Source organism: Colossoma macropomum, unplaced genomic scaffold (genome assembly GCF_904425465.1).
Source record: "Colossoma macropomum unplaced genomic scaffold, Colossoma_macropomum, whole genome shotgun sequence".
Taxonomy (NCBI): domain Eukaryota; kingdom Metazoa; phylum Chordata; class Actinopteri; order Characiformes; family Serrasalmidae; genus Colossoma; species Colossoma macropomum.
This window is the reverse complement of record NW_023494798.1, coordinates 15,947,800-15,961,636: the sequence shown is the minus strand read 5'-3', so window position 1 is coordinate 15,961,636 and position 13,837 is coordinate 15,947,800. Positions and strand designations below refer to the sequence as shown.

The following is a 13,837-nucleotide window of genomic DNA, read 5'->3' as shown; positions in this document are numbered from 1 at the left end:
GAAGCGCTGTGAGGGGGGAGGGGTGGCGCGGTGCTTCGGAATGTAAAAAAAACAAAGTGGTACTTTCTTCATGTCATGGTTTAAAGTCAAACATTTGTGAATCTGCAAAAGGATAAAAATAATTTGCATTTTGCTTTTAAGGGACGTTTTCAGGGACTGAAACAATATATCAAATTAAGATCCCCCCCAGAACTAAAGCGAGTGGTTCAGTCTACTACAGTGTACAAGACGGTTCGTGTGGGCGGATTTTGGGGCCATGTGCCGCCAGTATCCCGCCTTTTATCAATATTGTGGCTAAATCTTGTGAAGAAAGATGGTCATTTCAAAAAAAAAAAATTGCTTTAACACTGAGAGTTCGAAGTGCCTCTACAGCAAAGTGTCCTGTGATGACCAACAGTGGACCACAGTCGGCCAGAATAGGCTACTCGCTCTGGGATGCTGGATTAACTGCGGTTATGGCAAAGCTTTTATGCGTGTGTTATACGGTACAAGCTTTGTCCTTTGTCGTCGTGCTGTCTCTATCTCTCTCTCTCTCTCTCTCTCTCTCTCTCTCTCTCTCTCTCTCTCTCTCCTCCGCGCGCGCGTTCGGTCTCTCGCTCTCTAGCAGAGTGGTCACTCTAAAAGGATGTAGAGCCTGTACAAATTCGCGTGCATGGTGATGAGCTGCTTTTTCAAGCTGCATTTGATCTCTGGGATTTTCTGTCCTGTGGGCTCCACCATTTCATAGCTTCGCCTCCACCAATCAGTGCTAATCTAAGCGGGCAACGATATTGATTTAGCCTGACAGTGCATTTCAGATCAATGTGGGGCAGACCTCTCTGTCCTGTAGTGTAGTGTAGTGTAGTGAGTAAATGACCTTAGTTGAGTACTAGTACACTGTCTATTATCAATATGAGCGTGATTGTCAGCATAAGCAGCTCATGAATGGAAACAAGCTCATAGACAAACACAGGCTTTTGTACAGTTATGGATTACTACATCAAGGAATGAAAATATCTTTAGTCTCTATAATTTTATATTAATTTACTTATTTGTAAAATATTTTTTTCTGACTGAAGCTAACATATGACAGACTGTAATCTTATTACAGATGGTTAAAATTCCTTCGTGATTCATAAAAAAGATAAAACAGTAGAGACCTAGTGTTTGCTCATCTATCTATCTATCTATCTATCTATCTATCTATCTATCTATCTATCTATCTATCTATATGTGTATATGTACACACACACACACACACACACACACACACACACACATATATATATATATATATATATATGTATATAGTAAAACAAACAAACAAAAAAATCAAGTTGACATTGCATTTAATGACACATGGAACATATAGTAACAGAAACACAAAAGAACCCAAACTTGATTTTGGATACAAAGAAGTCCTTCATGCAGTCTTGGCAGATTACAGTCATATGGTGTGAAGACCTTTATACTGTACAACTGTGCAAAGCAATCACTTGGCTTCAAATGGTTGCCATTACCATTGTGAACACACAACCATGAGTGAACCATTTGAAATTGTTAACACTGGGGTTTGTGGATAATGTAAACACGCCAGTAGGATAAAGGGTGAATGACAACCTCTCAAACCATATTGTTGCTCAGAGATTTTGTCAAAGTTTTTGTTCTCTTTAGACAAGGTTCTTAATTCTTAATTTGAATTTATTGTCTGTGAATATTTAAAGCCACCCTGCCATAAATTCCTCTTTTTCCAATATGGTTGAGGCTGGGTCACAGACGTGATTATTTGATTTTGTGGTCATTTTTCGCAAATATCCTGTCTGTATGGTGACCACACTTCTTCTTATCTGATGCTTATCTGTGCTTGGCATTTCTTCAAGGCTGTTCTCGAGATATATTCAATAATACTGAAGTTCACTATTGAAGTCAGACTTCCTTCATAGCTGTCACATGTCATGTATATATCAGATCAGCAATTAGGTTTGTGTCAGGTTAGTATAAGGTAGGAAATAGAATATGCTACATGAAGAAACTGCTTCACCATGAACTATCAGAGTTCAGCATAAGCTGTCAGAGTGAGAATGATTTGTAGGATAAAATAAATTAAAGAGGAGAGTCAGAAAAATGTCTTTTTAAGTCAAACCATGATCACTACAACACTGGCAATAGCTTAAAGGATTGCAGTGAGGGGTCAGGTGTCAGAAATCCATGGAAGGATATATAAACAGCAAGTTCTGTTTACAATTCATAGATTTTTTGTGATGTCCAACACATTTACATCTGTCCACCTTTTCAGACTACAGCTCTGCCCATTCACACTGACCTAAGGAGTGTTTCAGCCTAGACTGCTTTTTGATGTGTAGTACAGGGCAGCCAAACAGAATGCAGATCCTTTACATATTTTCGGACACTAACCAAAACAGCCTGTTTAATTCTAAGGGATAAAGTGTTGGAAAATGATGAAAAATGGTTTAGTCATGAATTACAACAAATTGCAACAGTCACTAATTCCGACACACAAACACTGTAGACCTCAAGGGAAGAACATAAAATACAAGAAAAATGTAGGATACAGGCATTTTGAAAATCATTTAGTCAACATAGTACATTTCTTAACAACTGTACCTATAAAAGTAAAATGGCAGCAAAAAGTGTTTTGTGGCAGTCTGTACAGTGAAAAACATCATTTTCCTTCTCTGCAGGAGCAACTACTTCTGTCCTGGTCTAATGGCCAATAGTGTTTAACTCATAGTGAATTGTAACTCATTGTATCTTTTGAGTTATTCAACCTTTGTAATTGCACACGATGTATGACGCACTTCTATGCTTCCTTGTGTTTCTGTTCTCAAACCGCTTTCTATGGATGGCATTTTAGGGATCGTTTTGAAGCACGAACAAATGATGATGACGAACAAATTGTCCAGTCACAGATGGCAAGTTACTTTCCGTACCTGCTCAATCATTAATTCATTACCCTGAACCTGACTCTGGTAATCTGAAGCTCTTCTGCTGTCACGAGTTTTACTGACCAGTGTTTTTAGCACTAGTAGATGGTCATCTGAGGTTTGTTTCATGCTGTGTGTCATAACAAAGGAAATTAAAGCATATACTGAGGATGGGTCATCAGTATCCATCTCACTGTGGAGAAGGCACATTTTGACCAGGACACTATAATATATTAAGATGTCACATAACTCTCTCTTTCTGGATTAAAAAGCTTCTTCAACTGGACATATTTAAACCTAGTAAAACCAATACATTTCATGCTGTCATGCCTTATGGGTGTTTATATGTTTGTAAGTGCATGTATGTGTGTACATGTATATGTATATGTTTTGTATACCAAGAAGAACAGTTATTTTTTTTCTACTTATTTTACTATAGTACAATTGGTGGCAGTCGACAAGTGTTACAGTATGTTATGTGGGGTTAGGCATGTTAAATTAGGCAAAATCTCCAGTGAATATAATTGGATGTTATTGCTTATGAAATATCCAGTGGAGAACCCTCAGGGCCTTCTATGCTTTCAGACAATGACAGAGGAATAATATTTTAATTTCAAATGGGTGGGGCCACATTTGTGAGAAGAAAACATCACTCCAGGCCAGTGGTTTCAGTGGTTACCATCCTGCAGAATCTAGTTTCAAGCACTATTTGCCACACTGGATCTAGCTAACAACCTCTTCCCAAGTCCCTGATTGGCTGGATCAGATGTATTAGAGAAAAGTAAGGGGTGGAACAGTTTATTGGATACAGGTTGGAACTAAACTGTGCAGGAAGGTAGGTCTCCAGGACCAGAGTTGCAGACCACCACTCTATGCCTTCTGAAAGTCCTAGATACGGCACTGACTGTCAGTCCGAACAGTAGCATGACCAATGCGTTTCAGTCGGTTGTTAGAAATGGAAAAAAGTGGCAGCTCTACATGAGGGTTGTTTACTGAAAGGGTCGCTACAAAACTGTTAAAGCCCCCACATCATGGAAAACCACAATTTGCTAACTTCTTTGACATAAAATAGTTTAACGTAATATGTAAACACTGTACCATTCACTACCCAGTGTACACAGTCTATGTATGGAATAAAACTGCAAAAACATCAAAAACATCATATATATTTATATCTGTGTGTGTGTGTGTGTGTGTGTGTGTGTGTGTGTTGATGATAGTTTGATGTTGACAAACTACTAGAATCATATAGGGGCACTGGCAGATATTAGCATTATCACAGAGGTGTTCCTTTCCTTGTTTTGACATTTATGGCCTGAACTGAAGGCCTAATTCTAATAGTAATGGTTCAAAATTATAGTCAAAATTAACTAATGAGAGATAATATACATATTAATAGTAAAGAGTCTAGGGACAGTGTATGTCTCAGAGTACTCCTTTTAGTTAGCTCTGCCACTCAGGAACTCTCATTGTCTCTCCCTCCTCAATGTCCTATTATAAATTTAATTCTGAATTTAGACTAAAAAGATAATGGACCTAGTGTGAGTATTTATGAGTGGAGAGTGGCATTCTCTCATGTTCTTGTTGAAGATGTTTTACAATGAGAGGATTAATTACAATGTAGTGATAAAGCTCTTTTTTTCACAGAAATATTGTCCTGTGTCACAAGGTTCACTTCAGTCATGGGACCTTCAGAGTCCAAAACACTAGGAGTCCTGAAGGGATCCACAAGAAGTGATTGTAAAATGAATGAAAACATACTATGGAGAGCTGCCAGTAAATACTGCAGGGCAAAATGAATTACACTTTGTCAGATTCATTTATAACAATTTTTGTGTACTGTGGATGAATAGATGTCATAATTTCATTGTACTGTGGCTATTTTATTTACATTGAAAGTTTGGTTAGAATGTTGTATTGGTTAGAATTACACAATTAGAGCTGTACGCAAAACACCCCTGGACAAATTACATGTATAGACTTTCTAAGTGAAAATAAGTTAACACATCCTTTGCAGAGAACACACTTAAATATGTTATTTCTCTGCACATTTAAATGCATAATTACTGTTTATTTGCTGAATTTTACATACTGGAGAGAAAAACGTAAAATGCAGCCTGTGAAAAAGTGTTTTTCCAATAGATTAAACTCGTTTGTTCTCTGTAGACAGTGTTAAAATGTTTTCACTCAACTAAGTATGTAACTAGATTTTTAAACTTTTGCATATGACTGTACAGTTGCAGAGGAGTAATCAAAGAACATACTTTCAATAGATCTGTCCACACATTATTGACATATTTCAGAGTAATAATCTTTTTCAATGAGAAAATCATTGCAGTATAAGGCCACGTTAGCCTGCCTGGAAGAGTCCACAGAGTTAGTAGAATAGTGACCCAGCAGCATAGTGACCTTTATTCCAGCCTGCAACCTGAATGGAAATGATCAGCTTGAAAAGTGGTGACCAGATAATGGCTACAGACCAGTTACAGAAAACCCTTGACAGTGCAAACACAGGGACACTATCCAAACTTGAGCTCCGTTTGGAGCCAAGCCGCCTTTGACTGGTCTAATCTGTAGTATAAATCTGCAGTCTCGGCCTGTCTGGTCCCTGTCTGGGTTCTGTGCTCTCAGACAAAGAGCTCCGGACACCTTGCCCACTCACAAAGGGGTGGATTCCACTCTCCCCTAATCAGAGTGGACAAGGCTTGCTGATGGGGCCTTTTTGAGCAATTGAACTTGGTGAATGCTTCTTACAGATTTGATGAAACATAGACAGTTGGTTTGACTTCAGAAACCAACTCTTGCACAGTGAAGTTCTGCAGCCACACAGAATAACCATATGGGGCATTTTAACATTGAGGTTATTTTGAAGATGTTCGTCTTGGCATTTGAGGAAAATGTCTTTCTAGGCATGGGCCAACAGAACATTAGAAATACTGTTGCTGGATTTTTTGTAGAGGATGGATTAAGTATTTACTTTGAAAACAACAGTTTCAGTAAGTTGCAGAAGGTGGCAGAGGGTCATCACAATTATCACAGGCTAAAAGTCAAAGACTTACTAAAAAATTTCATCCATACTGGCACATATGGAGCAGGTTAGATTGCCCTCAAAAATATAGCTACCAGAGTCGGTAAGATTGTTAAGCCAATGTAAGTCCAAGTCATTTTAAGTAATACTGGTGCTTCCTCAGGAAAAAGTGCTGCTTTCTGTTCTTGTTTAGTACTCAAATGTCACACAGGAAGTCATATGCTAATGCTTTCTGATGAAACATCTACTGCTAGTTACACCTCTGAGAGAGATGAACCAGTTCATCGCATCAATGAATTAAATCTTGTAAAGCTGTGAGACTCCACTTAAGCATGAATGCTCAAAAACATTTTTAAAAACTGTTCACAAGAATCAGGCAGACTAAAGGGCTTAAAGGGGAATTCAGTGGTTGAGATATAAACAGTCATACAGAGTGGTTTGATGTAAAATGGTTAATTTTTAGAGAAACTTACAAATACATATGGATTAAATCATTTTTAAATTAATATAAATAAATTGATATTGAAAAATATAATAAATTGATTAAAATACTTTTTCATCACAAAACTACCATGAAACAGTGTCTCAGACACCAGGCAGTGTATTCATAACCATTTCATGTAATAACTCTCTGTGAGGGACCTTTTAGAGATCTTAAACTCTGACGTCTGGTTCCTATCACCACCACTGTGAACAATTCTAACTCGGTAAGTTTCTCTAGAACGAAGCATTTCACACTAAACCACTCTGAATGACTTTGCTGACACGTGAACTATTTATTTATGCAGACATTTGGAAAAATCAGCCCTATTGCTAATGATAAAGCTGACTGTAGGAGAAAGCACAGCCTTACCTTCCTAAGACAGCTAAATGGTTAGCTAGCATGATTTATTAGAGCGCCAGTAGTCAGTTAACACTATAGCCTTCATTACATGATGGTGGAGTAACATAACTAATGAGAATGCTAGTCTCAAAAATCAAATTGTATAGTTTGTTTTGACTCTGTGTTTTGACTCAGACTGTTAAAAATCCTCAGGTATATTACTGAGACAAGCAGTTTGTCCCTCGCGCCACCCTATACCGTTGGTTTCTATAGCAACAACACTGCACAGAGACGCGAACTCTAGCAGGTCTCGTCAGCTCGTCAGTGTTAGGATAAGTATGAGCCAAATGTGTGGATAAATGTGTTTTCTACATACGTTTCGTCAAGACTCCATCCAGCGAAAGGTATTTTGTTACATGGTCTTGTTTTATGCTCGTGTCGTAGGCTGTAATGTGTTTCGCACAGCGTGTCAAGAGGCGTTTTAGCCTCTGACCTCCACTAAAGGCTGTTGGTGTATGCTAAGTTGTCTAGCGTTCGGTGGGTTAACGCACGGTAGCAGTCGTTAACTTGTGTCACGGTGTCTTAACTTACCTGTGAACAACCGAGTAAAGAACACTTAAGATTTATTTTATTATTGACTTTACATATAAAACTCAAAAGACACGTAGTTTTAGTGGTGGTTTTGGATAGTAAATAAAATGGCTATTATTGTGATGGTTCTTATCAGCACCAGTGTAACGAAATCAGAGTTTTTTTTACAAGTTTCTCTACAATTAACCATTTCACATCAAACCACCATGAAAAGTGTTTCCAAATGACAGAATTTTCACTTAACCTGTCCAGGGCGTTTCCTGCCTTCCGCCCGGTGACAGCTGGCTCCAGCTCCCCCCGCGACCCAGGAGGATAACCCGTTAAGGGAACATGTGTGTGAATATTTTCACTTATACCTAAGTGTATGTATGAGTAAAGGAACCTGCTTTAACATTTTAGTCACTAACGTTTAATGACTAATTCCTTCATTGTGTTTATTGTGTTATGTATTATGTATTATGCTATGTTGTTTACAGCATCTATTCTGCTTTGTGATTGTTGCACCTCTTTGGAGACTTTGGTACTTTAATTTTTTAACTTAGACCCAAAGGAGACCAAAAAGAGAAGAACAGAGCTCAACAGATCTCAGGACTAATGCTGACAGATGCTGGATTTACTAAGAAGGAAGAAAAAGAAAGGGTATTTTTTCAAAAAAAAAAAAAAAATTCTGCATGTTTCAATAGTAAAGGTGTACAGTGGTTTGGTGTGAAATGCTCTGTTCTAGAGAAACTTAATTGGTCAGAATTGTTCACAGTGGTGGTGGTGATTCTGACCAGACGTCTGACGGGTTTAATGCCTCTAAAAGCTCCCTCATAGAAAACTGTTACTCAAATTGGTTGAGTATGTTGACTGATGCTTGAGAGATGATAATTTTGAGACAATGTTTTGGTCTAAAATGTATTTTATAAAATCTGTTCATGGTGTAGAGGTACGTTCCGGGCTTTATAAGCAAAATAGGACCCAAATCAGAGGATTTTCTGAATTACCACTATTTTTTGCAATATCAATATTGCACATACAACTCAGACATTATGTGTAGGTTCATTAATCTTTTTGGATAGTAAATAAATTGTCTGTATTTTTATTTTAGACAATATGACCCTTGGTTATTATCACAACAAGTTTCTCTACAATACAATACACATTCACATCATATCACTCAGAATGACTTTGCCAGAGATTTTGAAAAAAAAAGGAAGTTGTTTTTTGACCTGATACTTTTGTATATCTATTCAGGTTTTTTTTGGAAAAATGCTTCTACTTCTACTTGAGTCGTTCACCAAAATAACTATACTTTCACTTCAGTGTGGTTTTGGTATACTGTATCCGCCTCTGTTTAGTAATCAGAGACACAGTATTTAGTGAAGAAATATTTCTAAATTTGTGACGAGTTGTGTATAATTCTTGGTTATTTACTGTAGAGAACAAAGTGATCCAACATTAATGTACCTCAACTAATTTATTTTATATATAAAGGAAGCCAAACAGCTCTCTCAGATTGTGGCTCTATAATAGGTGCACCGTTTAAGTCAAATTTATTTGGGGAAAAATGTCGATAGTAAGTGCCCTACTGTTGCTGTTCACTACCTGACAGATGTTGATCAGTGTGGTTATTATTTAAGGATGGACTCAGAAGCCATTGAACAGGCTATTGATGAGGAGCTGGAAAAGCTGAGCCTAAATCTTTCAGACGTTTCTGACGTGGATTCAGATGGTGACACAGACACTGAGGATGATTTTGATGCATCTAATAGAAAGGTGTGTATCAAAAAACTTGTCGTAGGCTGTAATGTGTTTCGCGCATGATGGAACCTGTGTAGCTATCTAGGTAATGAGTAAGCTTTTCCATTAGTACTCTTTTATGTATCTGTCTGTCTTCTGTGATAATTATATTAAGTCGTTATTTGTGAGTAGTCAAGTGTTGTAGCTGATTTCTCTGTTCTTGTGACTGTCTGGTTGATAATGTTTTTGTACCCTTCAAAATACAGCTAGAGAATGACTTACCTCAGTCAGTGCTCACCTATTTTGAAGCTTCACATAACAGAGTGAATACATTCGAACAGCTGATCCTTGAAGATCTTGATCTTGACGAAAATGGTGAGACACAATAAGAGCTGCAGAACTGCACATTTTTTACAATATTATATGTTACAGTATTGTTCTTGTTTACATTATATGCAGATACAGCATGTACTGAGCTGTCTCACCAAAATCATTTTGAAAATCTTCTAAATGAACTTGACTGTAATCCTGAGGAGGATCTTACAGAGCTGAAGGAAAGGGTGAGTGATGTGATTGTAAAAAACCCTGAGTCACTGCTGAGGAAGGGAAGGGCCAGTGAATTTATTGAATGTGCTTGGTGCAAAATCGTAGAATGACGCAGAAATGAATCAGAGGCCAATAAAATATAAATTAAGTCTTGAGTTTTAGTTCTGTCATGCTGGTGCATGCTTTAAATTGTCTTATAAGGTTGTTGTAATGAGCCGTACTGAAAAGTGATTTGTATGTTTATGCATTCTCAGATCATTTCTGAAATTGAGGAGCATGTAGCATATCCAAGTGATGGAAGTTGCCTGGAAGATACAAAGCCTGCACTGCATATGAATGACGGTTTGTTTGCATATTGGAATTAAAGCCAAACTACAGTCTGTTGTGGCCATACAATTATTTTGGTGCTACAGATGAAGACAGTAGCCCACAGTTTTGTCTCACTCTTTTCTTAGCCCAAATAAAAGACATTTTAACCTCCACTGTTTTCCAACCACCAGAAAAGGAGACTATCTAGAGCTTCACTTGCAGTTCCCTAAATCATATAATTGGTTGCAGTGTAGTTGAAATCAGTGCATTGCTTTTTTTGCCCTCCTTAGGTATGTTAATTAACATATAATTTAAATATTATCAATCAATAATGTGTGCTTTATGCTTGGAACATTTCATTTGATCTATTCACTAGATGACCTTGTTAAAGGCTCAGTTACTTTGCTTTTGCAAGACAGGATGCAATTTGTCTTTTGCAAGTAGATTTCTTATTTGTCCTTGTAATCTTTTCAACAACATGTACATATAAGGATTTGTGTTGATTTCAGAAACTGAATGTGGTGTATACAAAGAGGCTGAAAGGCAGCTCATCTATGAATGGGTAGAGCTTGAGGAGAAACTGAAGAAAGAGGAGGAACAGAGACTGGCAGAGCTGGAGGCTGAGAAGGAGCACCATCTGAACTCAGTGAGAGAGGAAGAGGAGAAAAGGAGGTGCAGACTTGAGGAGTTTGAGGAGGAGCTACGAAAGATAGAGAACACTTGCTTGGTAAGTTTATCTGTAATCTGTTATATACAGTACTGTACAAAAGCCAAAGACCACCCTTCATTTATTTAATTGCAAGTCAAAATGACCATTAAGTACAAGCTGTTCCTTTTCATATTTATCATCATATTTAAAAGAAGCCTCAAGAACTAAATATAGTATAATTTTTTCAGCATTTAGTGTGTCCGTCCTTTGCAATTACAATTTTCGTTCTTTTTAAGAGACTTGCTTTCAGTTTTTCAAAGAAATTTGCAGGGAAGTTTCTCCACGTATTTTTCCATACCCAAGTTCAGTCTTCAGAAGTTGGTTTCGTTTCATTTTTTCATGATGCAAGTAATACCAAACACATTCAGTGATATTGATTTTACTCTGGGGTGATCAGTCTAAGAACAACATGTTTTATTTGCAAATATTTTACTCATTTGCATGTTTTCTTTTCTCAGTAACAGCCTCTTGATAGCAACATATTTTTTTAGACTCATAGTGTTGAGCTGTCTTCTTCTCACAGTGGAAGGATGGACAGAAACATCTGTGGATAATTTGAGATCAGAAGCAAGAGTGGAGCTTGATCTCCTCCTGTCTCTCATAGATGAAAGCTTTATGCACTGTTTGTCTGATGGCAATAGCTTTGGTGCCCAATTGTTAGGAGTCCCATAGTCCCATTTTCTCTCTATCATTTTTTAAACTTCAGTTTTGGAAGCTTCTGCTTTTCACTTTCCCCTTCCTAATGGAAGTGGATTGTATATATGTATATATCTCCTCAGAAATATCTACTGAAATATGACTAACTTGTACTATACTTGAATAAATGAAGGGTGGTCTCTTACTTTTGCCCAGTAATGTGTCTCTAAGAAGTTGTTGGATGCTGTTGGTGGCTGAAACCTGTGACATTTTTTGCTATTTATTCATAATGTGAGGTTTCTGAAGATCTGGGAGGAGACAGCCACATAAAAGAAAGAATTCAACTTGAACTGGCCAAACAGCAGGTAAGTTTGAGATAATTTGTGATAATCATTACATTTAGATTTTTCAGGTAAATACTGCCTATGTGGAAAGGTGTGAATTTCCCATTATGTTTGTGTGTGAACTGTCTCAGGAGGTGATCAAGAAATTAGAGGAGCAGTTGGAGGAAGAAAAGCGTGCATATGAGGAGGCACAGCAGGAGGAGAGGAGGAAAACTGAGGAGCAGCGCAGTGGAGCAGCCACCAAGCTCCAGGCAGCTCTTAGAGGAGTCCTGGTGCGTCGTTGGAGTAAGAATGAGCTGATCAAGAGGAAAGAAGAGGTAAGGAGGAGACAGGAGGAGATAGAAGAGAGGGAAAGGAGAAGAGAGAGAGAGGAAAGGATGAAGAAGGAGAGGGAGGAAGAGAGAAAGAGAGTGGCGGCGGAGGAGCAGCATCAGAAGGAGGAATTGGAGAGGAGAAGAGTTGAGTACGAGAGAGCTAAGGAACGAGAGCGCCATCGCCTGGAGAAAGAGCGCAAGCTAGAGGAACAGAGAAGACGAGAGGAAGAAGCAAAGAGGATGGAGGATGAGAGAAAAAGGAAGGGGGATGAAGAAAGGACGAAAAGAATGGAAGAAGAGCGGAAAGAAGAGGAAAGGAGGAGATTAGAGGAGGAAGAGAGGAAATTGAAAGAGGAAAAAAAGAAAGAGGAACTTGAAAGCAAGCAAATGCAGAAAGAAAGAAAACAACTAGAGGAAAAGGAGAGCAAAGGCAAGGAGGGGGAAGTGATAGAGAGAGATGGATGGACCATGGAGGAGAGAGGAATGAGGCAGAAAGAAAAAAGGAAAGGAATGGAAGAGCACAGAATGTGCACAGAATCTTCAGTAGATGATGAGAATAGAAAAAGAAAAGACAAGGAGAAGAAGAAAGAAGAACTTGAAAGCAAGCAAATGCAGAAAGAAAGAAAACAACTTGAGGAAAAGGAGAGCAAAGAAGAGGACGGGAAAGTGAAAAAGAGAATTGAGGAGAAAGATGAACAGACAATGGAAGAGAGAAGAATGAGGGAGGAAGAAAGAGGGAAAAGAATGGAAGAGGAAAGAACGGAGGAGGAAGAGAGGAGGGTAGAGGAGGAGAGGAGGAAAAGTAAGGAGGGGAAGAGTAAGAAGTTGGAGGAGGAGAAGAAGAAAAAGAAAGAACAACTCGAGGGCAAAGTAATGCAGGAAGAACAAAGAAAAAATCTAGCAGAAAAGCAGAGCGAAGAGGAAGAAGGGAAAGTGATGAAAAGAAATGAGAAAAGAGATGGTCATGAATTAGAAGAGAGGACAAGAGAGGAGCACAGAAAAAGTGTACTCAAGGAAGATGGAAAAGGACTGGATGATCAGAGATGTTTTCTTAAGACTGGTAGCAAGAACACAAAGAAGAATAGTGAAAAAGGGGGGAAAGAAGAGAGAAGTGCAGAGCTTGTTCCTCAGCCATGTCTTTCTCAGTCAAATAAGAGCCCAAATGGTATCTCAGCTAGCCCTAAATCCTCTAGTTATGGACACCATCAGATCTGTTCAGCAGATCCCACCGACAACAACATTGCCCTGATGGCACCAGCATTAGACGGAGCGCAGCTTGAGGTGAAAATGTATGTTGAGAAATCTGAAATGGACACTAGAGGGCACCCGTGTGAAACAGCAAGTTCAATTCAGAACTGTGCCCAAAACACACGCTCCATATGCCTGCCTGATAGCACAGAGCAGAAGCGGCTGTCTTGGATGATGAACTGCACTCCCTGGTCCAAGCTCTCCATGCAGACCAAGAGGAAGGGGCTAACAGCTCCATCCAGAAAGAGGGCGATTAGGAGACCCTCACTACCCATCTTGCCACCTTTACCTGTGGACACTGTCCTCAAATCTGGGCCATGGAGCACTCTCAGACAGGTAGCACCAAAAATATAACAGAAGCAGCACAGTTGGTTTTGCAGTCCTTTATTCATACATGACAAAATAAAGGAGAATTCTGCTGATTTTTCAAAATTTTGGCACAGTGGTGGTGATAGGAACCAGGGGCTGTGATGTCCACAACGCAAATATAGCAGTTTCATTTACTATCCAAAACAACAGTAAACCTGCATGTGTCTTCTGAGTTAAATGATAATGTAGTAGCAAATATGCAAAAAAAAAGGGGGACAATTTTGCCCTAGAACTGCTTGAATGTACTTAGATTTAAAAAAAATAGGGCCTAAAG

At 38.5% G+C, this 13,837-nt stretch overlaps 1 protein-coding gene across 1 annotated transcript in view; it reads left to right on the top strand.

The window, feature by feature from the left end:
- Window positions 1-7,067: 7,067 nt before the first annotated feature.
- The window catches only part of lrriq1 (leucine-rich repeats and IQ motif containing 1), a 38,535-nt gene continuing 31,765 nt past the window's right edge, over window positions 7,068-13,837 (top strand). Inside the window, exons 1-9 of the mRNA XM_036585638.1 lie at window positions 7,068-7,179; window positions 7,619-7,698; window positions 8,989-9,124; window positions 9,355-9,463; window positions 9,548-9,648; window positions 9,889-9,976; window positions 10,453-10,670; window positions 11,585-11,653; window positions 11,764-13,530. Of these exons, the coding sequence (XP_036441531.1) occupies window positions 7,697-7,698; window positions 8,989-9,124; window positions 9,355-9,463; window positions 9,548-9,648; window positions 9,889-9,976; window positions 10,453-10,670; window positions 11,585-11,653; window positions 11,764-13,530 (2,490 nt within the window). The 5' untranslated portion in view covers window positions 7,068-7,179; window positions 7,619-7,696. The remainder of the gene's footprint in view (window positions 7,180-7,618; window positions 7,699-8,988; window positions 9,125-9,354; window positions 9,464-9,547; window positions 9,649-9,888; window positions 9,977-10,452; window positions 10,671-11,584; window positions 11,654-11,763; window positions 13,531-13,837) is intronic.